Source organism: Anastrepha ludens, chromosome 6, assembly GCF_028408465.1.
Source record: "Anastrepha ludens isolate Willacy chromosome 6, idAnaLude1.1, whole genome shotgun sequence".
NCBI lineage: Eukaryota > Metazoa > Arthropoda > Insecta > Diptera > Tephritidae > Anastrepha > Anastrepha ludens.
In genome coordinates, this window is record NC_071502.1 from 102,630,699 (window position 1) to 102,656,716 (window position 26,018).

The following is a 26,018-nucleotide window of genomic DNA, read 5'->3' on the forward strand; positions in this document are numbered from 1 at the left end:
ACTTCAAAACTGCCCTCCAGCCTTTTTTCTTTCAAGGACATCCATCATTTGGAATCCCGTATTTTTCCATTTGGCTAATTCTAATGCAAAGAAGACTTATCAACTTCCTCAACTATCATAAATATTTAGGGGAGGGGGCCCAGTTGTGACGCAGGCCCAGTTGTGACGCAGCTAAATATTTTTGACATGCGGTATGAAAATGACAGTTTGAGCCCTGCCAATCATGTTCGTTTGACGTTCAGCAGTTTTTGTGCAGACACCAACGTTAGTAGTCGCATTGTGTATACACGCACCAAACATCGTGTTGAAAATCGTGCGAAAAAGTTATTTTGATTTTTTTCAAAGTACCAAAATTTTGTGAAATTAACAGTGAAAAGGCGAGTGTAATGCATCAAAATATTGTATTTGCCGTATATTTTGTGATTCTATATGGATTTATGTGATTATGTGGTGTCTATAAAAAACTTGCTTGTCATACACAAAATAGCATCGTGACCCGGTTGTGACTCAGCGGGTGGCCCAGTTATGACGCACCTTTTTTTTGCACTACGATCATATAGAACTGCCGAATTCCTACATTTTTGTTGTTGTTTAAAAAAAACCAACTGCCAACTCGATCAATTGCAACGTATGCAAGCGTCCAGTTCATTTGAAGTGCGCCAACATGCAGGCAAGTTATTTCACTTGCAAACACTGCGAAAGTGACGTGGACGACGACTAGGAATATTTAGATGACGATGATGAATAAAAATCGTTGTCATTTATGGCCATTGAAGGACATTTTCTTTTGTATTTTTCATTATTTTTGCCATTGAAAGCCTTCAAAATAAATAAATCATTAAATCACAACAATTGGTGTGACATTCCTTTCATATTTTCTCATTTCCAGTAAATTTCTTGAGGTGCGTCACAACTGGGCCACTTTTTTTTTGCCCTAAAAAAAGTTATCCTGAAAAAATTTGTTCCAAAATTTTTTGAGTAACTCAAATAAACATACTTTCTTTGGAGAAAAGTTGCGTTTGGTTAATAGTTAAATGTTAAACTTCTTCATTTTTCAATTTGCGGAACTGAGGAAAAAATTTTAATTTTTTTCAAAACCCGCATCACAACTGGGCCCCCTCCCCTATAAATAAAAGTGAAAACAATGTGAATTTTTACTTCAATTATTCATCGAGAGCGTTTATTTTAGAGCTTTAAATACATTTGTGTTTAAAAAAATATTTTACAAGCGAAAAAATCACATAATTTCAGTATTATGCTGTTCTCATCACACACACACACACGTGCATACATACAAACACGCATGCGATGCCATTCGATGCAAGCCATTGTTGCTCCTACGCCAGTCAGCATAAACGATCTTGCGCGGTGTGGAACTACAGTATTTAGGATTTCTAATTGTTACATGTTCAGGTCGTGAAATCATTGTTGTAGTAGTCATCCAAGGCGTACCAACTGTGGTGACAATTGTTTCGCATCCATGCATTTGTAGCTGCTGAATGCTCGTTGGTTGCTTGGTACAAAGTGGAACTTAACTTGTAATAGTTACTTATGTAATTTTAGTTTAGTTTAATTAATTTCTTGTAGATAACATACCTAATGAACATATTTTGCTTCAAATTAAATTTCATTAAAAAATACAGTTACTAAAAGCTAATTCGTTACATACGAGTATGTACAGATAACGCAAGTTTCCATACGCATTACGGTGTTTTTGTTTTTTTTTTGTTTTTTGTATTTTTTGTTGGTTTCATTTAGATTTCCGATAATACTTCAGTTACTTCAGTACTTTTTACAAAAGAACTAATGCAGCACAATAAGAAGGATCCCAGTTACATATAGTGCAGCATATACATACCTGTGTGTATATATGATATTTACATACATACATACTTATTTAGGTAGTGTAGGTAATCATAGTAAATACATATATGCATGTAGAGCGACGGTCAAATAGTAGTAGCGTATATATTTTTTGTAAAATTATATTTCATACACTGCAAAAAAAAAAATTTATAATCAAAAATTTCATGCTTTGTACAAAATAAAAAAAAATTAATAAATTTTCAACACAATTTCAATCTTTTTAGAATAGTTTTACGGTGCTGTGCATTTTTTTACATATTATCCTTTTTTGTGGAAAAAATGCACAATACTATTAATAAAATAAAAAAAATTACCCAGTATCAACCCAAATGTATGTATATGGGGTACAAAGCTGCGTGCCCATACTTTTTCTAACTTTCCTAAAAACTCTAGCTAAGAAGTTTGAAACTTTGATAAAATTTGTTTAATTTCTTAAAATTTTGCACAAAGTTTAAAACTTTGAATTACACGGTTGTAGCAAAAAAAAAAAAAAATATTAAAAATAAAAATTTATAATAAAAACCCTGCAATATGTCGCACTGCTATTATTTCGACCGCCACTGTGCCTAATATGGGTTAAAAAGTGGATCATCGAGATCGGAAGATAATTAAAAAAAAAACCAAAAAAAAAAATTCAAAAACACTAACAACTATCACAGAACATATGTATGTATGCACGCATCCATGTGCGTGAGGGAGTGTGAGATTTAGCAGCGTGCAAAGCGGGGGAGAACGATGTCAAGTTAGAGAAAATGTGTTGAGACGCAGGTGCTAAGTGTGACACTGCTTTTAGTTTGCTCAGCTGTAATGCCTACGCGAAACCAACCCATATGTACATTTGTAGCAGGTGAATGAAAAGTAGTCAGTCTTGGCTCGTTATTAATTCCAGTAAAGCAACATATGTTTGATGTTGTTGTTGTGTGAGTGTCAGTTTTTTTTGTTTTTATATTTGGAGATAGGCATTATTCAATCAAAACTGCATAAACAAATAAAAAATATTTGCGAATAATTTGGAGATTTTTGAAAACCCAATTAATTTTCTTTGATATTCTATTTACCATGCATTTCTGATAATTGCACAAGCGTGATAAATTCTGGACATGGTTGTCCATGGAAATTGCATAAATGGTTTTTGTATTTTTCTGTTTTAAAGCAAATACCTTAGCAGTGCTTCAAGCGCGAACGCTTTATGGGCCAATATTTGGGCAAGGATCAAACACTCTCAGAACGGTTCGCAAATTTTTGCGCAACGAGATATCAGATCGGAGAAATGCATACAAATTTCAAATTTTCTTTGCTAATCGTCGCAATTCCGATTGCAGTTCGGTTTAATGCTGGTTTGTATTTACACATTACATGTAGCTGACTTAGCATTATTTACACATCGTTTATTCAGCGTCATTCTCCCCTCTTTGCTCACACGCACTGCTTTGCCCTTCAACCCTTCCATTGTGCTGATATGACCACGTTCTCGTCTAGCGTGGTTCTAGTCACCTTAACTATTCTATCCTAACCCTGCCATCGTCAACAGTTTGTGAAAATGCCGCGCGTATAGTATAACTCTGCGATGCGTTCAGGCAGTGTGCTGTAGAGATTGACTATAAAGTCCATGGGTAGACGCAACCATACTGAGCGTATACGAAATATGAGATCGTCTTTGCGCGAGAAGTGACGCCCACCATCGTAGACTTCGCGTATCAGCCAACCCCAAATATTTTCCATTATGTTAATGTCATGCGCGATCGTTGGCCATCGTTGCACTTTAATGCCTTCGGCTTCGAGCATTTCCTGTGTTGTGGGTGACATGTTGGCCGTCCAATTGTGATCTTGTAGTATAAAATCTGGATTTCCGCCCAGTTTGGCAATGATATTCGGCCGTTCACGCAATATGGTTTCAATATATGCTTGTGGTCGTTGTTTCACCGTCGTCACCTCCATGTGAATTGGCCCACCGGCGGCGATTAACAAATATATGGAAACGGAATTACCGCGCGGCCGTTGCGACAGTGTTTGTTCATAATTACGTAAATCATGGAAGTAGCTGGAGAAGCCATCCGGTCCGTCTAGGTTGAATTTTCGTTCGTCCTGGAAGACCACACGCCGCCAGTGCTCCTCACCCCAAGCAATGTGTGAATTGGCGAAGTTTAAACGTTCATTTTGATGGAACTGCGACAACACTGGCTCTATTTTGATCTTTTTGGAGTTAGTAGTTGCACTACCGGCTGCCGTAGTACCATTGCGAACCTGTGCGCCCACGGCTCCCGATTTTCCGCTATCCACCGCATTGGTGGAACGTGCATTAGTGGCTGAGGAGCGACTAGAGTTGGTTGCATTTGATTGCTGTGTAGGCGCGTGACTCGAGGCAGTACCACCTCCGGTACTCGAGCTGGCCGCTGAAAAATTTGAGTTCTGATTTAGTGCGTGTATAGGAAGCGTGCGATTGTGGCTGTAGTTCTGTTGGTTGTGCTGAGCACTTTTGAATTTATGATTGGCCGCACCCGTGGTGGCTAATGTGTTGGCAACAGATGTGTTAGTATGATGGCTACTCTGCTGATAGTAGGGGTGGTGATGATGGTAGGTCATATGCTGCTGATGTTGCAGTTGCTTTAGTCGGTGCTGCGAATGCACAAGCAATTGTTGATGCGTTTGTGTGTTACTATGTGTTGCTGTCGTACTATTTTGTAGCTGTATTTGTTGCTGGTGTTGTTGTTGTTGATGCGTGAGATGTTGAAGTTGTTGCTGCTGCTGATAGGGCTGAGAAGCCGCTGGCGTTGAGTACCGCAATTGGTAATGTGTGTTTGCTGTTGTTGTTGTTGTTGGTGTTGACGATGATGGTGCTGCATTGATTGTTACTGTTGACGTTGTTGCGCAGTAATTGTCAGTGTCTTTGAGGTAGTGTTGTTGGGCCATCAGAGGTTAGCCAGGCGCTTGCTAGCCGCCACTGCAAACTCTTTCAATTGCTCTTCTTATCGAAATAATTTCGTATTAATTTCTTTACCCCAACAACAATCAGAGCCAAGATAAAGTGCTTCAGATTAATCCTTTGTTAAAACGAAACGAATTTAGCAAATTATAGTAAATTCTCTTCATGCAAGCCCTGTCATTATATAAATTATAAGCGTTTCACGAATCTCATCACAGCCAAAAGGACAAATATACCAAAGTAAATTAATCGATTTTCATACGAGTTCTTTGGCGATAATACACACGAATATGTATTTGCCTATGATTTGTATGTGGTTGTGTTTTGATGAGCATCCAATACCATCAGCTTCAGTATGAAAACTGGGTAAATTATTAAATGGATTGATTTATTAATAATATATTATAACTTTAAAAGTATCTTCTCTAAGTCATGCGGGTACAAGAAACAATGGGTTCCGCTAACGAAGTTATTAATATTATAACTCAACCGCGACTGTAGACTTATATTTAATATTTATGCTTTTCCTGCCTTTAAATGTGTTTAGGAAGTATCTGAAAAAGACAAGAAATCAAAGAATTTATTTTAATATTTATATGTACGTACATATGTATGTATATAAGTGTAGTGTTTGTTTTACTACTGCACGGAGCAATTGTTGCCTTATATGTATGTCTTCTTCATATGTAAAATTAAACAAAATATTGGGAAATTCTGTAGGTATGACAGTTCTTGGTCAGCGTACGAGTGCGGTACGTTTGGGTAACATAGAGCCAAAGGACGCGAGATTGGTGGTCTTGAAGTATCTATAAATTATTGTAGCCGTGCATAATTGATACGAAGAATTTTTTCACCACAAGACGGATGACTATTATATTTAATGTCATGTTCCTTTATGAAAATATAATATTAACTTTTAGAGCTCGGACATTCCGTTAAATCTAGATCGATCCTAATTAGTTGTAATTGGGTTTTGGTTGGTAAATTTCTTAGCTGAGTTTTGTTAGTGGAACGGCTTGGGAACTGCACCTTCTCAACTTTATATGTTCATTCTACGTACAGGAATGACTCGGGCTGCCTCCCTAGTAAATTCAGCCTTTCTAGTGCGTTGAACCTCACCCTTCAACTTCATATGTTTTTCGTTATTATAAATGGCTATTTGTGCACTGCGACCTGAATGTTCTTCATTAGCAAGCGTTTGATTGTTTGCATTTTGTCCAATTTAAGGCATTTTTTCCTACGTTGTTGTTGCTGTTATCAGTTACTAAAATTCTTGTACTGCAACTTGTCTGTTTTGGATATTTCTTGCATTAATTTTCCTGCCGTTGTATTGTATGTGTTTGTATGTTTATCATAAATAAAACAAAATCATTTTAATTCATAAAATATAATACACAATGATTGTTACAGTTCTATGACCTAATATAAGAAATAAACCATGTAAGTTACCGGTTTACATCATGTTGGAAGTGGCCAAACTACACACGTTTTAAAATTTTCTCAACTTGCCCATTTTACCTGAAGTAAAAGAAGTTGGCAAACCCGAACAACTGTCGCACTATTTGCAGGTGACATATTACATATTTTTATAGCCATGTGTATGTACGTATGTATTATGATACACCTTGCGATACTGATATCAATGCTAACGTAGATGGCAGCAGAGTACGCACCATCATAGCACATTAAAGCGCAGATATATACGTACGTACAAACATATGTGGCATGCAATGGTCGGCAGAGGATACGCTACAATGATTTGACCATACCTAAATAAGAAACTTATATAATGATATTTGACCAGCTAAATATTCCCAGAAGCTTAATCAGCTTTTTCTCTATTTTTTAACTTTTTCCTTTTTTGATTATACCTGAAAAAATACATCATTACGCATTAAATGAATCACATTCGGAAGACCCTTCAATATGATGCGAATTTTTTATTCTTCATTTTATTGGTGGTCGATGTTTATTCAATTTACACTGTAAATATATATTTACACCAACAAATTCACGTATTTACATAAAACACTGTCCGGATATGTACATACAGAAATGATAAAGCAAAGCAAGCTACGTGCGTTTGCTTTTAATTCGTATCTATATACACGCACTTTATACATATTTACATCGAAAACCAGTCGATATTGTGAATATGTACATAAATCGTGACGAAACGAAAATTTTGCTCTCGGGAATTCACTGGATGTGTACGATTAAATTTTTCTTTATGCCAATTACTTATATCTTCTAGCACTTACATTTTTTTCTTAATCCTATGCATCCAAATTAAATGTATATACACATGTTTCTAGATTCACTGAAAATAACACAATGAAATCACCAGGCTCTGTAGCACATTTAGATGAAAAACCTACTTCCGGAACCCGAAGCCTCGCGAACACTCGCAAATTCACATTTTGCACACAACTTCCTTCACGTACCTTTAATTAGATCATTTTAGCTGCATGAGAAAAACACATCAAATTTGGTTCCATTTTTTATCTTGATTAATTGCGTTGGGCAAATAAATATGGAAACCTTGCATATCCGATGCAGCAACAGACAAACAGACAGGGCGAGCCAATGACTTTATTTCTGACTTTATGCAAGCTAATGAAGTTTATAGTTGTCAAATCACAACAACATGGTTGCATTAAGTGCCAAACACATAAATAAATACAGGGTGAGATGACTCTTTTGAATTGTAAAAATTATACTTTTCACAACTTTTATATGCATTTTAACAAGTTAAATATGACAAAATTAAATTAAATAGAGCCGCAATTTATGAACTTGGCTGATGCCCCACTAATGAAGGTAAGGAAACTTTTGATTATTTGATGACCACCGGGACCTCATCGAAGAAGAAAGCAAGCAGTGCACTATTATTAAGCAGATTGTGTAACCGCCTGTTAACAGAATTTTGAATCATTGATTAAGTGGAAATTAACAATTTAATTTTTTGTATTTTATTTTAATTTCGAACCTACCAACCCAGTCGGCTACGGCGGCCGCCCATTTAATGCATAGCTTAGAAAACAGGAGAAGCAAACAGTCACGGGAAATTCTCACAAGATTTGTTCATGCAGTTTGGTGGTTTGAATGTCAAAGTAAAATCCGAATGTAAACAAATAATCCAAACAACAATGCAGCTGTTCTAATGTTTCCACCTCATATGAATTCGTTTTGCAATCAAGAATGCAGAAAAACTGAACTAAAAGTACACAGGAATAAATAAACGTACATTTAACGACCAATTCTGTTTTCAACGAAAATATTCAGTGTTTTATATCCTTGAGCGCAAAAAAAATCAGTAGTTTTTAGTTTCAAAAGCATTTGCATTGTGCTTTATTAAGTTCGTATCAAAATTAATACTAACATTAAATCACATAATATGCAAGCAGATCTTAAGACATATTGTATATGGATCTGTATATATGTAGATGCAAACTAAAAATCGAAGGTATACGCCAAGGCGAATCTATTAAAGGTGTTGGTAAATCAGCTGAGTGGGTCTAGTGCCACCACTTTTAATGAATGCGCCTTGGCATACGTCGAATACAATAAATACAGAAGTAATTTAAGAAGCTCCATTTTTGAAAACTTCCATTCCACCATTTAGTCTGTGGGATTTTGAATGACTATCAATATAAAATCTTTATCAGGTGCAACCATAATTTCATGCTTTTTAGAACGCACACGCAGGAAAGTAAGATCGTTAGATGGGTCTAAGTCACGCACAACACTACGTGCTTTGTCAGACAGTTGGCTCATGAGACCAGCGTACTGTACTGTGGTCGTGTTGTCCAATGTCGACTTGACTGGTATACCTTAAAAGACGTAATAACCCAAGTAAAGTAATGCACCTTAGTGTGATCGGTATATAGAAAGTTACCTTCATTGTTGACAACGATAGTGCCGACAACACCCTTATGTGACTGGATGCGTTTCAATGTCTCCTCAACTTCTTGCGACTTAAAGACACATTTAAAGATTCAATTACATGGAAAGTTTCTGTGAAGTATTGGTTATATTTACCATGGCTCTCCGGATTTATTGCTGAAACCTGACAAAATTTGCAAAATTTTTTCTCAAGTCAATGGACGACTAGAATGAAAATCAATGTTGTCATCGACCAAGTGGAAAACACAATTAGGGTTGTCTTGCACTCATATAAAAACGTACCTTTATTTCAGGCTCATATTCCAGGCTGGCGTTTTAAAATGAAAATTATGGGGATCTATTCCGAATTTTATTCTATATATGTACCCAGTTTTATTGTGCCATCATGCACTGCGTCCTCTGAAGTGTACATTTGAATATGACCTCGAGCCTAAAATTTTATTCTATATTTTATTTAATGTTTTCATAGTAGTGTATCAGAAGACAAGGGGAATTCACACAAGTTGACAAAGGTATAGTAACAATGTGTACATAATAGTTAAGGTGGCGCCTTCCGAAAACCGTTACATTATTTTTCGCGATTTTGACAACCGGTTGACGTCCTCACATGAAGTAAACAAAACAAACAAAATAAGGGCTTGGTAATATTGCAATTTTAAAGTTTTCGAATTAAATAAAGTAATAAAAATCTGTGTATAATTTTTTGTGTTTGGATGCTAATATTTCTTTTGCTTACTCAAGGCGAAATTGTTACAGGTGATGGCGTACGCATATAAGTAAAAACATAAGTGTATTATGTACCGTCTTGCACAATCTTGTATTCTATCATTCTTCTATCATGAAGTTAGGCTTAACGTTTACACTAAGACGAATCTCTTAAAAGTGGTATCGGCAAATCAGCTGATTTGTTTTTTTTGTCTTTCCCCATGCGCATGTGGCTGTCAGCACAGAATAAACTAAGGCGAATTCGTTCTTTGTTTTCTACTTTTCTAATACTTGCTTTGACTATCAAACGTACAAGACATTGTTGTTGCTCTAGTGCCACTACCTTTAATGAATGCGCCTTGGTTTACATTTTACGAGAATATATTAAATATTTAATCTTTGCAAATTATAAATTTTAGTTCTCCTAACATGGAGTCTTCAACAACTTCTTAAACAAGTTTGTGTATATTTTTCCATAGGAATATTTGTGTTTTAGTTTTTATATATATGTTTATGTATATATTCATAAATATTTATACATATTTTGTATATGTACTTGTATTATTACTTTTTGATATGCAAAATAAAAATATACAATATCATAAAAAAATAAAATAAAATGTGACTCCTTCGAGTGAGTGCGAAATGTCGCTCATTCAGGGTTCCAAAAAAGTTTATAAGCTCATAAAAAGGTATTTTATGATCCTATTGACTAGGGTTCGAAACTGTATGAAAAAGCTTTTTGGAAAAAAATACCTCATCCAAGGCGTATCTATTACAGGTGGTGTTGGTAGTTCCTCATTCAAGGCGAATCTATTGCAGGTGGTGTTGGTAATTCAGCTGAGTGGTTTTTTCTTTCGCCATGTCTATGTGGCTGTCAACTCAGAATGAAACAAGGCGAATTAATTATTCGCCTTGCTACTTCCCCAATACCAAGGTTGATTTATTAAGGTGATGACAGAGCTGAATTTTTAGCCGTAGATATGAACAACGTCAAAATGACGTATTGTTTGTGTTTGTGTGCCTTGTCCAATACCTTGCCGTGACATTCAAACGTACGGAACAGTGTTGATGGTCTTTAGCCACCACCTTAAATGAATGCACCTTGACCTCATCCCATCATCTCTCTCGCCTACAAACGGAGTTACTCTGATGGTAGAATTGTTCCTGTATGAAACCGCCTACTATAAACAAAAATTTAAATTTGATATACATTTTATTTTTAATTGTGAAATGCAGCACTCATTGATGTAGCTGGCTATTGCGTCAAATACTTAAATTGTCTACTATTTTGCTAATATTGTTTCACGTTTTTCGGAATTTTATCATGGTAATATCTTATATATGGGCTTATGACTATTACTGATTGAGCATTATATTCAACAGTCATTACTGGAGAACGTTGTACGCAGAAATGCGGAGAACACTGAACGCATCATGAGAAATGCAATTGGATATGTGGTGTCAAATAACGCTCTTGGAAGTGTAGTGCAGTCGACATTCGACAACAGTACTTCTACTGGCATTGCAAAATTGATTAGTGGAATACTGGTGCCAACTGCGCGCAGCGCAGTACGCGACTTAGATACCACTAATGACCTGGCCTTTTTGCGTATTGCCACGCGAAAATTTGAATATCTAGTGGCGCCGGAAAAAGAATTCACGATTGTTGTGGTGCAGTAGCATCCCAAAATGATCATATTTTTATATGTTTATTATGGATTGACATAGCAAACTATTACAAAAATTCTAAATTTAAATTCATAATTGTATTCTGTCTTGCGCATTTTGCACAACCATTACGGTAATCTTTTCATCTGGTGTTATAAGAACTTCATTGGCTTTGGTGCGCACTCGCAGCATTAAAAGCTCATTCTCAGGATCAATTTTCTGTAAACCTAATTGCACTTTTTCCTTCAACACCTCGTACAGACCGGCAAACTCAATAGCTGATTGCTGTTCCATCGTTGTCTTTACCGGGTTTCCATTTTTGTTTAAGATTATGATATCTACTACATCCGGTTTTAGTTCAATTTGCCGAAAAACCTCTTCCACATAGGAGCGTGTACGTTTCACCTGAATTAACATTGGAAAATTTAATCGCGCTACCTCGGCATGTTATTGAGAATGTAGTACCTGCTCCTGAATTGGCTGCATTATCAAAAGCAATAGCACAATAGAAAAGTGAAGTTATGAAATTATTATAAAAATATGTTTTTGAAATGCTTACTAGTAAAAGCCTTGTATGCTCTGTGACTGCAATCAGTACAGAAATTCGTATCCATGGAATTTGCGGTGTTTAACAACTCAGTTTCAGATTTGTCAAACCAATATAGGTCACTAGGTACCGGAATGTTTGAATACCTACGTATTTTGTATTGTTTTTTTTTTTTTTGACATGGTAACAGTTGCACACTCATACATACGTATAAAAAGGACATACATAATTGGTTAATTGGTTAATTATGTATGTAGGTATGTGAAGTAAGTGTAGTTTGGTCGATTGATTACGTATTTATGTATATGCATTTCATACGGTTCACAACGCTGAACCGGTAAAGCTAGGAAACTCGGAGCAATATATCTGTTTTTGTTGTCTCTTTATTACTCAATAATATTCTGCGAACTATCGCGATTGTTGTTGTAATAAACATTCCCTCTTAACACTTGCGGAATGGTGCTTCTTGGCCAGATAAAAGTCTGGGTTGTTCCGCTAACGTATGTATAACCGACTGTCGCGGCTATCATCTTCCGGGTATTGATTACCGTTTAGCTTATTTGCAAACAAATTCAAGTCTGTTTAATGTAAAATGTGGCGATCCACTTTGGCGGCAATATAAAAATCCAATAATATAAAGGATAAAGATTCCTTTTAATCATATCAACAGCTTAAGAAGAACAATCTTTTTTAATTAATGATAAGAGCGTCCATTAATAAATTGATTACAAAGATATTGGCAAGGCAAATCCACCCAAGTGGATACATACAAGCTACATAGCTGATTTAGTATTTTGAATGTGAAAGTGATCTGTAACTGTTGTTTTAGTGTCACCAACTTGTGTATATTGACCTTGAGTAGTACGAAAAGAAAACTTATACATATTATTGTTTTAAATTGTTTAAATTGGGTGTTTTGAATGCCAAATTTCAATCAACAACAGACAAAAAAAAACTGATAATTTTGACATTCAAATCGTCGGAAAGCAAAAAAAAGGGTGCCTTGAATGCCAAATTTCAGTCAATAACAAACAAACAACAGATAATTTTTACACTGAAATCGCCAAAAAAAGCAAAACAAAACAAACAAAAAAACTAGGCAGCCATTCTAATAGCTCCTGGTGACGCTCAAGCATGCATGTCCTGCAGCTTATACATGACGCTAATATTTAATAGCCCCATGCTTGACTGCGCTTTGTATGTGTTAGTGCAGTCGGGTGGCGTCGTGACACACGTATTTGTTGTCGGCTACACGTACGATGCTTGATGAAAATCAAAAATTTTTGATATTTTCGTTTGACGCTTACTTTTTTGATCGTGTCGGAGTCTGATGGACAAAACAGCAGGGTTGTATTTAGCATTGACGTTAGTATTTAGTGTGCGGTTGCCCAATAGTATATTACTCGTAAACACCTACATATACTAAAAATAAGCACAATCCGTATGAAATATGTACATAAATAAGCAAACAACTTAAAAATTTATATGTAAATGAAATTATTTAAAACTGATATACATAAGTAATTTAATAATAATAAAGTTATGAACCCGAAAAACATAAGTTATAATTAAAAACATGACTTATTGCGATTTTTTATATAACACAGAAAGTGGGTAACGAAAAAATTCTCAAACAACTAACAGAATAAGTTAAAGCAGATTACCTTTAATTTTTGTAAAATATCCCAAACTCAAATTTAATTCCCTTACTTACGCTTTTCAGCCATAGAATAATTACGTATATACAAATGTACATAAATAAAAATTCATCATCCGAAGACGACATACATATTTACTTCTAAATACAACTGTGGATTGATCCCTTTTTGTTTTGAACGTTACCGGGCAAACGACAAGCACCCGACACGCACACATATAAAGCCTTTGACAAGCAATGCTGGACCGTCACCAGAGGCTATAAAATTTTTGATTTTCATCATGCATCCGACACCCGACACGCACACATATAAGGAGCTATAGAATTTTTCGTCGTAGGTATGGCTTACATCAAAATGATATGCTTTGTTTGTATGTATTGGTATGTTAACATTCGTATGTTTACATTTGCGATTGTACGTTGTCGTGATGCTTGGACCAAATGCAACAACAAATACATGTAGGGTTTTACTTATATGTGGTTGCTGTCACCTATAATAAATTCGCCTTGCAGGAGCTATAATAACTTCTCCTTAAGTGAATTCGCTTTGGATTTGACGTTTTTTGATTTATTTTTACAGAGATGATAAAACGAGTTATCGATGATTTTGAATAACCAGTAGGTATCGTCTTTAAAAAATACTGTTTCCATGATTAATGAATTACTTAAGTTTTGTGCAGTAAAAACTTCGCAACAATATTATGGTACTCACATTCATACATGAATATAGATTATATCTATTTTAACATTATTTAAAATTTCTTTTTTTCTATTTATTTTTAATAAACAGCAATCAGGGTGGCTTACACTTTACACTTTCTCTCGTACACTCCTATACAACTCAGCCGAATACAGTCGATGGCATTTTCATAGTTATATCGCGCTTCATATGCTTTCATTGTGGCCAAGCTGAATGATTTGAGACATATTTGAGGTGTGGGCAGACAGTTTTGTTGCTGTTTAATATTATTTATCAAGTGATTTGGAACGCATATTTTTCAAACTACACATAGCTAACAAGAGATAAAACGAAAAGATATGTTAATTTAGAAAGAGGCTGTGAAAACAGTGCAGTGAAGTGAAATGAAAACGATTGTGTGCCGCAGTGAAGTACCATTGGTGATAGAAATTTGCAGAAAGGTAAGCACAACAGAAATGGCTAGCGTCGTGAAAGTGGTCCAGTGGAGTGCAAAATTATGCACAAGTTAGGAGTTGGAAGGCTATAAATACACTTCGTAATTATCTTTGTTATTGAGTTGGAAGATATTAAAAATCGATGCGTATGGAATACGCTTCAATGAAGAAATTAAGTTGTAGCTGGTAAGCTTATGAGAGGAGTACATACAATTGCTATGAACGCCTCATAATTAGTTCACCGTCCGCGAAACCTCATTCATAAAGCGAAAACTCTACCTACCGGTCTGCAGAAGGCATTCGGTGAAAAAGGGATACTGTAACTGCGCATGATTAGATTTTGCTGCCACTAACATTTTACCTATTCCATATACATAGTAGATATTGCTACTGACAGCAACTGTAAAATAATTTGGTGTATCATAATCTTTTGAAGACAAAAATCAGTGTGCACACCACTGCTCCAGTTGAGTTACTTTTCAATGGATTAAGAGTAATTGGCTGTTGGCCCGAATCATTCTGACAGATATGTTTTATTTTTGCGGGTTTCTGGGTCAGGAATTTGTGTTGTGTATTTGAAGTTAAAGAAAATCGTAATAACATACAAAGACAGTAAAATAAAAGTAGAAATAGGAATTAAGTGAAGTCAATGCAGTAAGTTGTAAAGGTAAAACAAACGAAAAAACCCATAGAAGCACGGTGTGGTTTCTGTATAAATTACAACTTTTGTGCTAGAAATATTTAATATAAGGTAACTATTAATTTTTAAAGCTATTGCTTTGAGTGTGGCTATAAATACCTATGTACATACATGCATGCATATGTATAAAGATTGATATGTATGTGTTCATCCAAAAAACCAAATTCAAACAGGATTATAAAATTTTATCATTCAAAACGAATTACTCTTAACTAATTTAGCCGATGACGCTTACTTATTTGTTTTGCATAAACACCTGACAAGTTAAGGTCGCAGTGATCCAGCAATATACTCGTATAAGTGCACAAAAACAATAAACTGTACATGTGTACTGGAATTTTTATATTAAATAACTTTTAGTAAATCATGTGTAGATAATTAGATAAAAAGAAGGGCTTAGACTTATTACGAGTTTGTCGCCAATTACGTTGTATAAAATTATATATCAAGAAAAAAGAATAATCCACTAGTGATTAGGCAGTCTCAAGCATCGAAGCGCCGCATAGCATCGCTGCGTTGCGCATCGCAACAGCCTCACAGAGAGATCTCTGTTTGTAAACAGTTTAGCTTGCCGCTGTCGCCGTAATTAGAGGAAATGATGTCACCAAGCTATTTAGACTTCTCGCCCATGCTAAACACTCCCCTCGTCACTATTTTGTCGTGCTTCTGCCATTTTTCGGGTGATCAATATTTTGAATTTTTTTTGGTGTTTTTGTGTTATATTTTGTACGTATGTATTTTTTTCGTATTACTTTTCGTGTGATGAATATTTTTGAACACACGGCACAACAGCACAACATGAAGTTTTGAAATCAGCAGACGCCTACATGCCGACTCGCGAAGATGTGCATACATAAGTATGCTATGGCATAGTGGAATGCATGTTCTACCCATAAAATATTAGATATGAGGTAAACTTTTACGCCATGCGTCGGCGGTTTTACCTTCATGGTCAACAAAAAAAAAAAAAAAACAAATTCTTAGAAAAAAGTTTTATATGTTATATTATATAATTATAATAAAATAATAAATTTTTATTATTCTTTTATATTACCAATTGCATAGTTTAAATGTATTTCAACTAATAGAAATATATAGTAAGCATGTAAATGCATATTGTCATATAGTTACATAGTTACATTTAAGGTTAGTCTAAGGTAATGTTAATAACAAAAGAAACAATAACTGTTAAATATTAAAAATAAAGAGAATAACTGTAATAAGTAAATAGAAAGTAAGAGCATAGTTATAAGTTATTAATGTAACTGGATTGAAATAAAGTTTAGTTCTTGAAGTGACATTGAAGAGGTTTGTCTTGAATACTTAACTATATGCATACTTAGAAATAAATATTAGTGCGCTTTGTATTGAAATATGAAACTGGCTTGTGCGTCTCTTACACAAGTTTAATATTGATAGCAGTTGCCTACCGGTGTACACATTCTGTTTGAACATGATTTATATTTTTCCATTAGCAACTACCTTGACCACAATGCTTTTTCTATGGACAATATTTCTTATTGTCTACTTTCTAATGCAATTTACCCGTTTATAAATGCCATAAATCAATACTTTTCCATAGAGACATCGGCGCATTTGAATATCAGTGGGTGGATGTTAAAGCATTCGAACAGTTTTAGGGCTGCAGCTATGAGCGAACTAAGATAGGACAATGAGTACGTTGTGTGTTTATTTATTGTATAAGCTATTTATGGTTATTTTTTATATCTAAGACTATATGCATATCATCAGTAAACTTTCTAAATCATTTCTCTTTCATTTTTTTCCAATTCTAGAGTTTGCGCACCACAGAAAAGATCGTAAAAGCAATCCAGCCATTCAGTATAGAGTAATATTTCTTCATACAAGTCTTAATATTTTTGTGCACTTCCCAAAATGGAACTAGAGTCAAGCATTGCTATTCTACAGGATTTGCGTTTGCATACATTCGACTCGATACGTTTTGCATCTTACCGCACGGCCTCCAAATTGCGTTACATACAAAAGTCGACAAATTTACACTTGGTCGATATTTGGAATGTAATCGAAGCATTCCGTGAGAACGGTTTGAACACATTAGAACCGCAAAGTGAAGTGAGTGTTGCACGACTAGAGACGCTCGTCTCATCACTCTATCATAACCTCAATAAACGTCTTCCCACGGCTCAGCAAGTGCCCGTCGATTCGAAGGCTGGACTCTTACTCAATTGGCTATTAGCGGCGTATACAAGGTGAGTAAGAAAGGGTGGTTTTAATAGCAATTGACAACTTCTTTGATTTTTTATTTTTGCAGTGACAATTCTGGCAAAATTCGTGTATTCTCAATCAAGGTGGCCTTGGCAACTATGTGCTCTGGCAAACTGGTGGATAAATTGAGATGTGAGTTTATCGTTTTAGTTCATAAAAGAAAGTGGCCAAAAATAAAAGGAAATCATGTTTGCAATTTAATTTTAATTATTTTGATAATATAATTTTTTTTAATTTTATTTAAGGGGCCCCGGTGGCCTGGAGTTCGAAAAATTAGGGTATTCTCAGGAATTTTTTGTTTTCAATAAAAAAATGAAAAACGATATTTGAATTTTTTAAACTTTTTATTTAACTTCTCTTACATACAAAAATAAAAAAAATATATATTTTTAATAATTTAAAAAATGGTGCTGACTTGACCCTCCCGAAAAATTGGACCTGGACGGTGTTGTCCATTTTGGCTCTTCTATTTATCGGAAACACTAAAACCAAAAAACTTATTAATCAGTATGACTGTAGCTATGGCAGGGTTTTGAATTTGACACTCTAAAAATCAGTTTTTTAATTAAAAAAAAAACGAAATAATTGAAATAATATCTAATATGATTCTAACACGGGCGACAGCCATTGATGTTGTGAACAATATATTAAAATTTCAGACGGTCCGGTTAAATAGTTTTTTTTTTCGTTTCGAGATAAATGAGTTTAAAGTTTGAGGTACATGAGCGCGCGTTCCGCTCTCTGCCTAATTAATGGGCTGTAGAAGCTATAATATTGGGAATTTCCGCATGAAAAAATCACAGTATATTCTTAAGATGCAATACTTTCGAAACATCGAAAAAACAAAAAATCAATTTTTTGAAATTTCTAGATCACCGGGTCCCCTTAAGTTATTTTAATTAAATTTTAAAATAATGTGTTTGGTTTCTTTTTTCTTTGAAATCATTTTGGACTTGAAGTATTTTCTCAATATCCTCATTTAGTCAAGCCTTTTATTAATATTCTCTCCTCTAGATATCTTTTCGCAAATATCTGACGGCGCCGGTCAGTTGGTGCCTTGGAAATTAGGCGAATTTTTGCGCGAAGTGCTGGCATTGCCTGCAGCTGTTTATGAATCTCCAACATTCCACTATAAAGACGGGCTGGAGGAGGAAATATTTCCAGCTGAAAACAAGGTCACAGTGAACGATTTCATGGCAACACTTATGTCTGAACCGGGCCCATCGTGCCTTGTTTGGTTGCCGCTGTTGCATCGTTTGGCCACTGTTGAGACAATTGTGCATCCGACAATCTGTTCGGTATGTCATAAGGAGAACTTTACGGGATTTCGTTATCGTTGTCAGCGGTGCCACGCCTACCAATTATGTCAAGAGTGTTTTTGGCACGGCAAGACATCACTGAACCATCAGAATGACCACGAAGTCAAAGAATATTCGAGTTATAAATCGCCCAGTAAGCAGATCGGCCATTCGTTGCGGAAGAGCTTCCGATGTGTGCCCGAGAAGACGACACAAGTGTTGCCACGATTCCCTGAGCATCCCGAAAAGACACTGAATCTCTCCCATATTGTACCGCCATCGCCCTTGCCGTCGCACAATGGTTTCACCGATCCGCCGTTACTGCATGGCGGCGGGCCAGGTGGTGCACATAGTGGTGGTCTGTTGTATGATCGCTCCAGTACGTTAGATTCACGTGCTACTGGACGCAGTCTCGACAGTGCCACCGGTGCTAGTATGTCACGCATGGCCACCGCTTCGGCAAACGATGAAGAACATCGCTTAATTGCACGCTATGCCGCACGTCTTGCCCAAGAGAATCGCGCCGTGAGTTGTGATTATAGTTTTTAAAAATTAATCATCTGGTTTTTATGAAATAAATAAGTAATATTTTTATTTCTCTTCTTGCCTATTTCAGCCAGTCAATGCTGGCAATGCAGAAAATGCAAGCCCCATTGGTTCGGATAATTCGCGTGCGCAACGCGAACTAATTGCTCAACTTGAAGCTAAAAATAAGGAGATTATGCGCGAAATAGCCAGACTGCGCCGTCAACAGGAAGTTGAGCAAATCACACCGGAGAATCCAGCGTTAATAAACGAGTTGCGTGCATTGCGTCAACGCAAAGGTGAGCTCGAGGGTCATTTGGGCGCCTTGCAGGATTCACGACGTCAACTAATGGAACAATTGGAAGGCTTGATGCGCATGCTAAAAAACCAACAAACAACCTCACCACGTTCCACACCCAATTCCAGTCCACGTTCGGGCAAATCACCACCCATGCCGGGTGGCGGCGGCTTAGGAGGAGTGGGTGCAGTAGGTGGTGGTGCTAATTCTCTTAATGTTGCAGCAATGCACTCCCAACAGGGCCAACCATCGCCGCACTCTTTAATGGGTGGCGGTCGCCCAACGCAGCAGCAACTACTGCAGGCACAACAGACTGGGGCGCTTCAAGCGGCACAACAACAGTCCTTCAATACAAGTCAACTGGAACAATTGAATCAAATAAGCAATGAAGTGCGTTCCGCATTTACAGGCAATACGAGCTCAAGTAAGTGCGCAATGAAAACGTAAAGCGATTAGATATGATTTTTATGACATTACAACACATACCGAGTAAAAACCGCAAATATCCAAAAGTGTACATAAGCCAAACAAAAAATTAATCCCAGATGATATCTAATCTTTAAAGATGGGAAGTTTGGAAATTACATACGCTTTTGCGCGGTACTTTTGGATTATTCTAGTAATATTTAAGAGACAAATAGAATTTTTATAATTAATGCGTATCGTTTAGTGAGCGTTGTTGTTGTTTTAACAGCATAGTGAGCGTTAGATATCCTTGGGTTAGTTATAAGGATAGATTCATGTAGATATCTTTTACGTGCTCTGAGTGAGTACTAAATTATTAATGCGTATTTACTCAAAAAATCTTTGGTTCAGTCCGGTTAGGTTAGGTTTCTGATTTGCCAGTCTGAAGTCGAATGCCAGCAAATTTACGGTCATACAAACTATAAGCTTGGTAATTAGAAGCATCGATGAAGAAGTTAGTGAACTGAACTAGTATTTTCAATACTTAGTTGATGCCACACTCCACCCCTCGTAATCATCCTCTGGGCGCTTTTTTTTTGATGACTATGAAGTTTTGATCATCGGAAAACCTAGATTATGTGAGAGTTATAGTAAGTAAGGAAGTCGATTTAACTGCATATTTTGTATTGCATTTTTTTATAAGAAAACAGGGAAATCAGTTTTTTATTCAAAAACCCGTTTTTTTACTTGAATAAAAAATTAAAAAAAACGTATAATTTAAAAAAATTATATCGAATTCGAAAAATACATAAGTATGGATAGAATTTTTACTGGTACTTATTGAAAGGTTTTTACAATTCATTTCTTTCTTATTTTATTTTCATTTTCTCTTTTATGAATATATAATTATAGTTCATCCTACTGCAAAAACAATAGAAATGCATTTTCAAGCGAGTCTCAGTTGCAACGATTGAGGCAAATTCACTACAAATTCAACATATTTTAAGTGCTTTAAGTTTTGGGAGTATTTCGGTGATTAAAGAGTTTTCTCGTATTTTTTCAAATAGGCCTATTTAATATTGGAAAAGTTTTCAGTGAATTTTCGAAAGTGTTGGTCGAAAAAAAAATATTTTCTGTAAAAGGGATATTTATTTATTTCCGAATAATAATACTATATTTATATACACATTTATATGTACATATAACTGATGCGTACACCGTCTGTTGGGTGACTAGCCGAGCCCCTACTCCGATTTGTGGTGTGCGTCTTGGTGTTGGAGAGACCTAAAGTTGTATGCCGTCTTCGAACGGTTGTTGGATTTTTGTGAGAAGGTTTTCCATGGCAGAAATACACTCCGAGGTTTGCGTTTGCATGCAGATGGATAACAGCAATTAAAAAAAATAGAGTTTATTTAGTGTTTCATGTCCATATGTAGTTGGTTCTGAAACCCACAAACCGAATCGAATAATAGTGATACATTTTGAATTTTTCTCCATTTTTTTTACCTCTTCAAAAAATTTCAAAAAATCAATGCCCATGATCAATTTTGGAAACCTTTCAAGCTGACAAAAAAAACATCAAAACTTATTTTTTACCTCTTCAAAAAATTAAAAAAAAAACAATGCCCATGATAAATTCTGGGAACCTTTCTAGCTGCAAAAAAAAAAGATCAAAACCAACCTCCTTATCACTTTGTATAGGCTTTATTATCAATCAAACTGATTGAATGTGAAAAATGGGTACAAAAAATTAGACCGTTTGGTTTTTATTTTATTTTTTGGATTTCGGCTCGGACAGCGAAATTAATAATCACATGTTTTAGTGACGCATATTTCCAAATATACTGCCAAGTAACCAATTTAATATTTTTGTTAATAAATAAGGGTGATTTTGTACAAGGTGGCGCAATGACCTTATCGGAAAATGTATAATTTTTTCAAATGGCGTCGTACATTAATCATATTTGACACTAGTGAACTAGCCAGCTGCAGATAACAAACAGACAAGCGATGCAGCACATGAAAGTCAAAATAAAAATTTCTGAAACATCACTGAAAATCATTTCGTAAGAAAGTTATTCAAAAACAAAATAGGGTGATTAATTTTACGCCACCTTGTAGTTGATTTGAGGTCTTAACTCAATAAAAGCAAATTAATCCTGTAACGCCCAAAAATATTTCCGAGAATTTATTTTTGAAGTCAACTATTTTAGCTACGGTTTTTCTTTGCGTTTGGTGTTCTTAGCGTTGATAGCGCTCACGTTGCTACCAAAAAACAAAACCAATTCGAACTAATTATGAATGAGAATTGCAAAGCTATTGTCAGTGAAGTGTGAGAAACCATCGGAAACGCAAGAACATTACTAAGTGCATTTTTGTGTTTTATTTCTTAGTAGTTTTTTTAACCCTTAACGGCCGAAAGACCTCGCTACGGGGACATAGTACTTATGTGATAAAAAACGAAAGGCCCCAATACGGGGACATGAAAAGAATTCAGTTTTCATTTCAATTATTTTTAATGGCTGTAGTTTTCTTTAACAAATAGTGCAACTCTGTACTTCCCTGGTTTGTTAATCATATAAAATTATAAATCAAGTAAATATGTATATTGAATTCATATCAAAATAAATCAGTTTAAATGTTTAGTTTAACTTTTTATTCTTATAAACGTTTTAGAATTTCACCTAATTTTCCGTTGTCTTATGGGCGAGTATTACAAAAAAAGCTCTCGGCCGTTAAGGGTTAATAGTCTTAGAAAGTCCATAATTCTTCTATGGCTTCAAATAAACTATAAATATTAATAATTCTTTATCAGTCAGGAGAAAAAATTATAAATTATATTATACGCATTTTTAAAATTATCTCTCCTCACTTGTCGGCGGAGTTTCACTTCGCAGCAGTTCAGTGTTGTGAATTCGAATATTTAATTGTCTGTCTTGCTTTAATTGTCTGTCTTGCTATTAACATTTTTAGTAGTAGGCGTTTAACGCTTTGAATGTGCAAATTACTGTGCTTAGCAAATGTTTAATATTTAATTGAATTGCGTAAATTGTGTAGTATTTGATATTCACATTTGTGTTTTATCACCCCTTATCTACCACTTATGTATGCATGCATATGTGTGTGTTTGTGATAATCATTCAACTAACCAACCAACCGACGGCGATTTGTAGCCTTCCTGCATAATCCAATTGCTGAGATAAATGATGCTGCTGATAATATAACATCCGCGCTTTCGAATTTGGTAAACGATTTGAATGCAGGTAAATGCCACACACACATACACACACTCACACGCATCTCTCAATACTGGATTGTAACCCAGGCACATTTGTATGCGTGAAATGAAATCGAGTCACATCATTTGATTGCTGCTGTTGCTGCTGCTGCCGCTTTCTCATGTCGCTAATAAACACATTTATTCTGCCGAGTTGTTACCTTATCAACAATGTCATAACTAACACTCGTCAAATATGTCATATGTACATACATACATACAGTATATAAATAAATAACATGCAATGCTTTCATTAAAATAGCGCTTCGCTACGATCCACACTAAGTATATATGTCAGTTCATTTCCCTTGCTAAAGTTTCTGTCCTTCTCGAAAAAATATACTTCTATGCACTTTATACTTGTGTGCTTTTGGTGTTAAATAGTTACACACTTTTTCAGGGCCAACACCGATTCCCTTGCAACCTCGCTTTATAATGCCGCTTGGTAAGTTGTATAGTTGTACGTAATTAATGAACTTTGGCAATGAGTTGGATGCAACGAAAAAAAAAAACTAATTAACTAATCAAATTTCAATAATTATTAAAGTATAGTTAATATATGAACAGCGTGTGATTCGCATTTCGAGCGACGCACAGTGGGATAATTTTGGCCATAAAGGATGCATCACTTACCATACAAAAGCAAAAAAAAAAACGGTACTCTTTTCCAAAGGGAATTTCAAAATGTCATATTTTCAGACTTCTGGCAAAATATTTCGAATAAATTTGAAAATACATTTTGTCAAAAAAGTACCGGGAATTGTTCAATAAAACGTAAAATAATTGTTTAATCATCAAAATTTATTTTGTCGCCTTCAAAATAGGCTCCATTCGTAGCAATACTCATATGCCAACGATTGGTCCACTCATCAAAGCACCATTGCAGCGCGTTTGAAGAGATTTTCTTCAGCTCCTTCAGCGAATTCTTTTTAATGGCCTCTATCGACTCAAAGCGGCGTCTGCGAAGTGGCAAGTTTCGGGAAAAGGAAAACGTCACAGGGGGCTAAATCCGGTGAATACGGTGGTTTTTCGATGATATTAGTCGAGTTTTTGGTCAAAAAAGTGTTCACAATATAAGCCTTGTGAAATGGTGCGTTATCGTGGTACAAGATCCATGAGTTTTCTTTCCACAAATTGGGCCGTTTCCTATTCTTCATTCCTCTCAAACGTCGCATAACTTCCAAATAATATTCTTTATTTACCGTAGAACCATTTGGAATGACTTCCGAGTGCACAACACCATAATAATCAAAGAAAACGAGTAGTAAGACTTTCACTTTTGACCGACTTTGACGTGGTTTTTTTGGGCCTCGGCTCGTGTGGGTAGCGCCATTCAGCTGCTTGTTAACTGGTTTGCATGTCAAACTCATATACCCACGTCTCATCTCCTATTATGATGCGCTGGATAAACGTTGGGTTCGAGTTCACTTGCTCAAGCATGTCTTCAGCCACCTTTTTCCGATGAATTTTTTGAAAGAAATTCTCTTGGAACGAGTCGAGCAGTCACGAGTCTCATGCCCAATTGATGGTGTAAAATGTTGCAAATTGATTCGTAAGCTACCTCCCTCAAACTTAAATGATGGTTTTCCAGCACCATTTCCTTGACTTTGTCGACATTTTCATCCGTTGAAGACGTTGATGGGCGACCAGATCGGAGCAAATCTTCCACGACTTCTCGTCCCTCTGCAAAAGCCTTATACCATTCCTAGACCCGTGTTTTTGATAAAAAAAAAACACTCGCCATAGGCTTTCTGCAACATTTTCAACGATTCGGCATACGAAATCCCGTTCAAAACACAAAATTTAAGACACATTCTTTATTCGATATTTTTATACATAGTGAAAATTGCAGAGCACACCTGCGGTTGACTGATATAATTAAATGCCAAAAGCAAACTAATTGACAGATGACGCTCAAACTTTGCGACACTATAGAGGACAGTTGTACCAACATGAACAATTGTATGACAGTATGTACTTCAAAAAATCGATTTTTTTGTAAACAAATTAGTTTTTAAAATATCGGATGCTTTTTTAAGAGCTTCACAACTTAAAATGATAATATCATACAAAACAAAAATATTAGTCTTCTACGTTTGGCCAAGCCTAAGCGAAAAGATGAAGCAGCGGGTATAAATAATCTTATTTTGGTAGCGCCGCAAAAGAGCTGCCAAAAATTGTATATGTTTGTGAAAACAGTGAGTTATACCAGTTTTATGAGGCATAACCCTACGCGCTAGCGGGACATCTTGCTCGATAACTTTGTTCTTGCTTTCTTATGCAAATTTTTCCAAAATTTTGAAGTGTTGTTCTGGCGTTAAACGATTCATGCTGACTTGCCAAACCTTATTGACTAGAAATGTCAACACAGTTTGGCATTTTCAACTGTCAAACCATAGATGCTGATATCAATAGTTCTCATGCAGCTAAAAAACACCCTATATAACATCCTATCAAACAATAGAAAAAGAAAGAAAGAAATAATTTAAAGGGTCGGATAAAAATATTTAAAAATTCGATCAACGGAATCAAAATAATACGATTTTTGATGCTATTTTTGTTATTTGGAAGATACGTTTAAGAAAAATTTGAATTACTCAGCGAAATCACGATTACAGCCGTCGGCAAACATGGCACTAAAAGTGTCAAAATTTCATTTTGTTTTATTTAAGAAGTCCCGGTGGTCTAGAGCTCGAAAATTTAGGGTATTTTCAGGAATTTTTTTTACAATAAAAAAATGGAAAACGATATTTACATTTTTTAGGCTTTTTATTTAACTTCTTTTACATACAAAAATGAAAAACATTTTTTTAAATTTTAATAATTTAAAATAATGGCGCTGAAGTTGATTCTCCCGAA

The 26,018-nt window shown here is 35.5% G+C and overlaps 5 protein-coding genes across 16 annotated transcripts in view; 2 read left to right on the plus strand and 3 right to left on the minus strand.

The window, feature by feature from the left end:
• Positions 1 to 1,149: 1,149 nt before the first annotated feature.
• Positions 1,150 to 7,405, minus strand: LOC128868749 (transposable element Tc3 transposase). 2 transcript variants are annotated; one of them, XM_054111207.1, is made up of 2 exons: positions 7,234 to 7,405; positions 1,150 to 5,343 (listed from the first exon to the last, which is right to left on the minus strand). In XM_054111207.1, exon 2 carries the CDS (start codon positions 4,774 to 4,776, stop codon positions 3,391 to 3,393), a length of 1,386 nt encoding a protein of 461 aa, XP_053967182.1. In that variant the 5' UTR covers positions 4,777 to 5,343; positions 7,234 to 7,405; the 3' UTR covers positions 1,150 to 3,390. The 2 variants fall into 2 exon arrangements, with proteins under 2 accessions (XP_053967182.1, XP_053967183.1); XM_054111208.1 differs by lacking the exon at positions 7,234 to 7,405 and adding an exon at positions 7,051 to 7,211.
• Positions 7,406 to 8,109: 704 nt separating this feature from the next.
• LOC128866123 (dynein light chain roadblock-type 2) lies at positions 8,110 to 8,949 on the minus strand. The gene is made up of 3 exons (XM_054106626.1): positions 8,831 to 8,949; positions 8,688 to 8,766; positions 8,110 to 8,622 (listed from the first exon to the last, which is right to left on the minus strand). The coding sequence occupies exons 1-3, from the start codon at positions 8,831 to 8,833 to the stop codon at positions 8,411 to 8,413; spliced, it is 294 nt and encodes a 97-aa protein (XP_053962601.1). The 5' UTR covers positions 8,834 to 8,949; the 3' UTR covers positions 8,110 to 8,410.
• Positions 8,950 to 10,634: 1,685 nt separating this feature from the next.
• On the plus strand, positions 10,635 to 11,188 carry LOC128866122 (dynein light chain roadblock-type 2-like). The gene is made up of 2 exons (XM_054106625.1): positions 10,635 to 10,730; positions 10,787 to 11,188. Exons 1-2 carry the CDS (start codon positions 10,728 to 10,730, stop codon positions 11,081 to 11,083), a joined length of 300 nt encoding a protein of 99 aa, XP_053962600.1. The 5' UTR covers positions 10,635 to 10,727; the 3' UTR covers positions 11,084 to 11,188.
• On the minus strand, positions 11,093 to 11,755 carry LOC128866121 (dynein light chain roadblock-type 2-like). Of its 3 annotated transcripts, none has more exons than XM_054106623.1 (2): positions 11,631 to 11,755; positions 11,093 to 11,542 (listed from the first exon to the last, which is right to left on the minus strand). In XM_054106623.1, the coding sequence occupies exon 2, from the start codon at positions 11,486 to 11,488 to the stop codon at positions 11,162 to 11,164; it is 327 nt and encodes a 108-aa protein (XP_053962598.1). In that variant the 5' UTR covers positions 11,489 to 11,542; positions 11,631 to 11,755; the 3' UTR covers positions 11,093 to 11,161. The 3 variants fall into 3 exon arrangements, with proteins under 3 accessions (XP_053962598.1, XP_053962597.1, XP_053962596.1); XM_054106622.1 differs by having other exon boundaries at positions 11,093 to 11,551; XM_054106621.1 differs by having other exon boundaries at positions 11,093 to 11,476; positions 11,537 to 11,755.
• A 2,332-nt stretch (positions 11,756 to 14,087) lies between these two features.
• The window catches only part of LOC128868679 (dystrobrevin beta), a 31,395-nt gene continuing 19,464 nt past the window's right edge, over positions 14,088 to 26,018 (plus strand). The window contains exons 1-8 of one of the 9 annotated variants that reach the window (XM_054111033.1): positions 16,403 to 16,417; positions 16,692 to 16,785; positions 16,906 to 17,340; positions 17,403 to 17,488; positions 18,371 to 19,179; positions 19,271 to 19,901; positions 23,056 to 23,145; positions 23,560 to 23,604. In XM_054111033.1, coding sequence (XP_053967008.1) covers positions 17,006 to 17,340; positions 17,403 to 17,488; positions 18,371 to 19,179; positions 19,271 to 19,901; positions 23,056 to 23,145; positions 23,560 to 23,604 — 1,996 coding nt within the window. In that variant the 5' untranslated portion in view covers positions 16,403 to 16,417; positions 16,692 to 16,785; positions 16,906 to 17,005. Of the gene's footprint in view, positions 14,416 to 14,573; positions 14,596 to 14,844; positions 15,077 to 15,138; positions 15,161 to 16,402; positions 16,418 to 16,691; positions 16,786 to 16,905; positions 17,341 to 17,402; positions 17,489 to 18,370; positions 19,180 to 19,270; positions 19,902 to 23,055; positions 23,146 to 23,559; positions 23,605 to 26,018 lie in introns of those variants that run through there. The other 8 variants (XM_054111032.1, XM_054111039.1, XM_054111037.1 and 5 more) reach the window with 8 other exon arrangements.

Coding starts and splice junctions, on each gene's coding strand:
- LOC128866121 (XM_054106621.1), bottom strand. CDS start 11,557: ATGCAGCCAATTCAGGAGCAG. Junction 11,477..11,536: donor TGCAGCCAATTCAGGAGCAG/GTACTACATTCT, acceptor ATGTTAATTCAG/GTGAAACGTACACGCTCCTA.
- LOC128868749 (XM_054111207.1), bottom strand. CDS start 4,776: ATGGCCCAACAACACTACCTCAAAGACACTGACAATTACTGCGCAACA.
- LOC128866123 (XM_054106626.1), bottom strand. Junction 8,623..8,687: donor TATCGTTGTCAACAATGAAG/GTAACTTTCTAT, acceptor ACGTCTTTTAAG/GTATACCAGTCAAGTCGACA.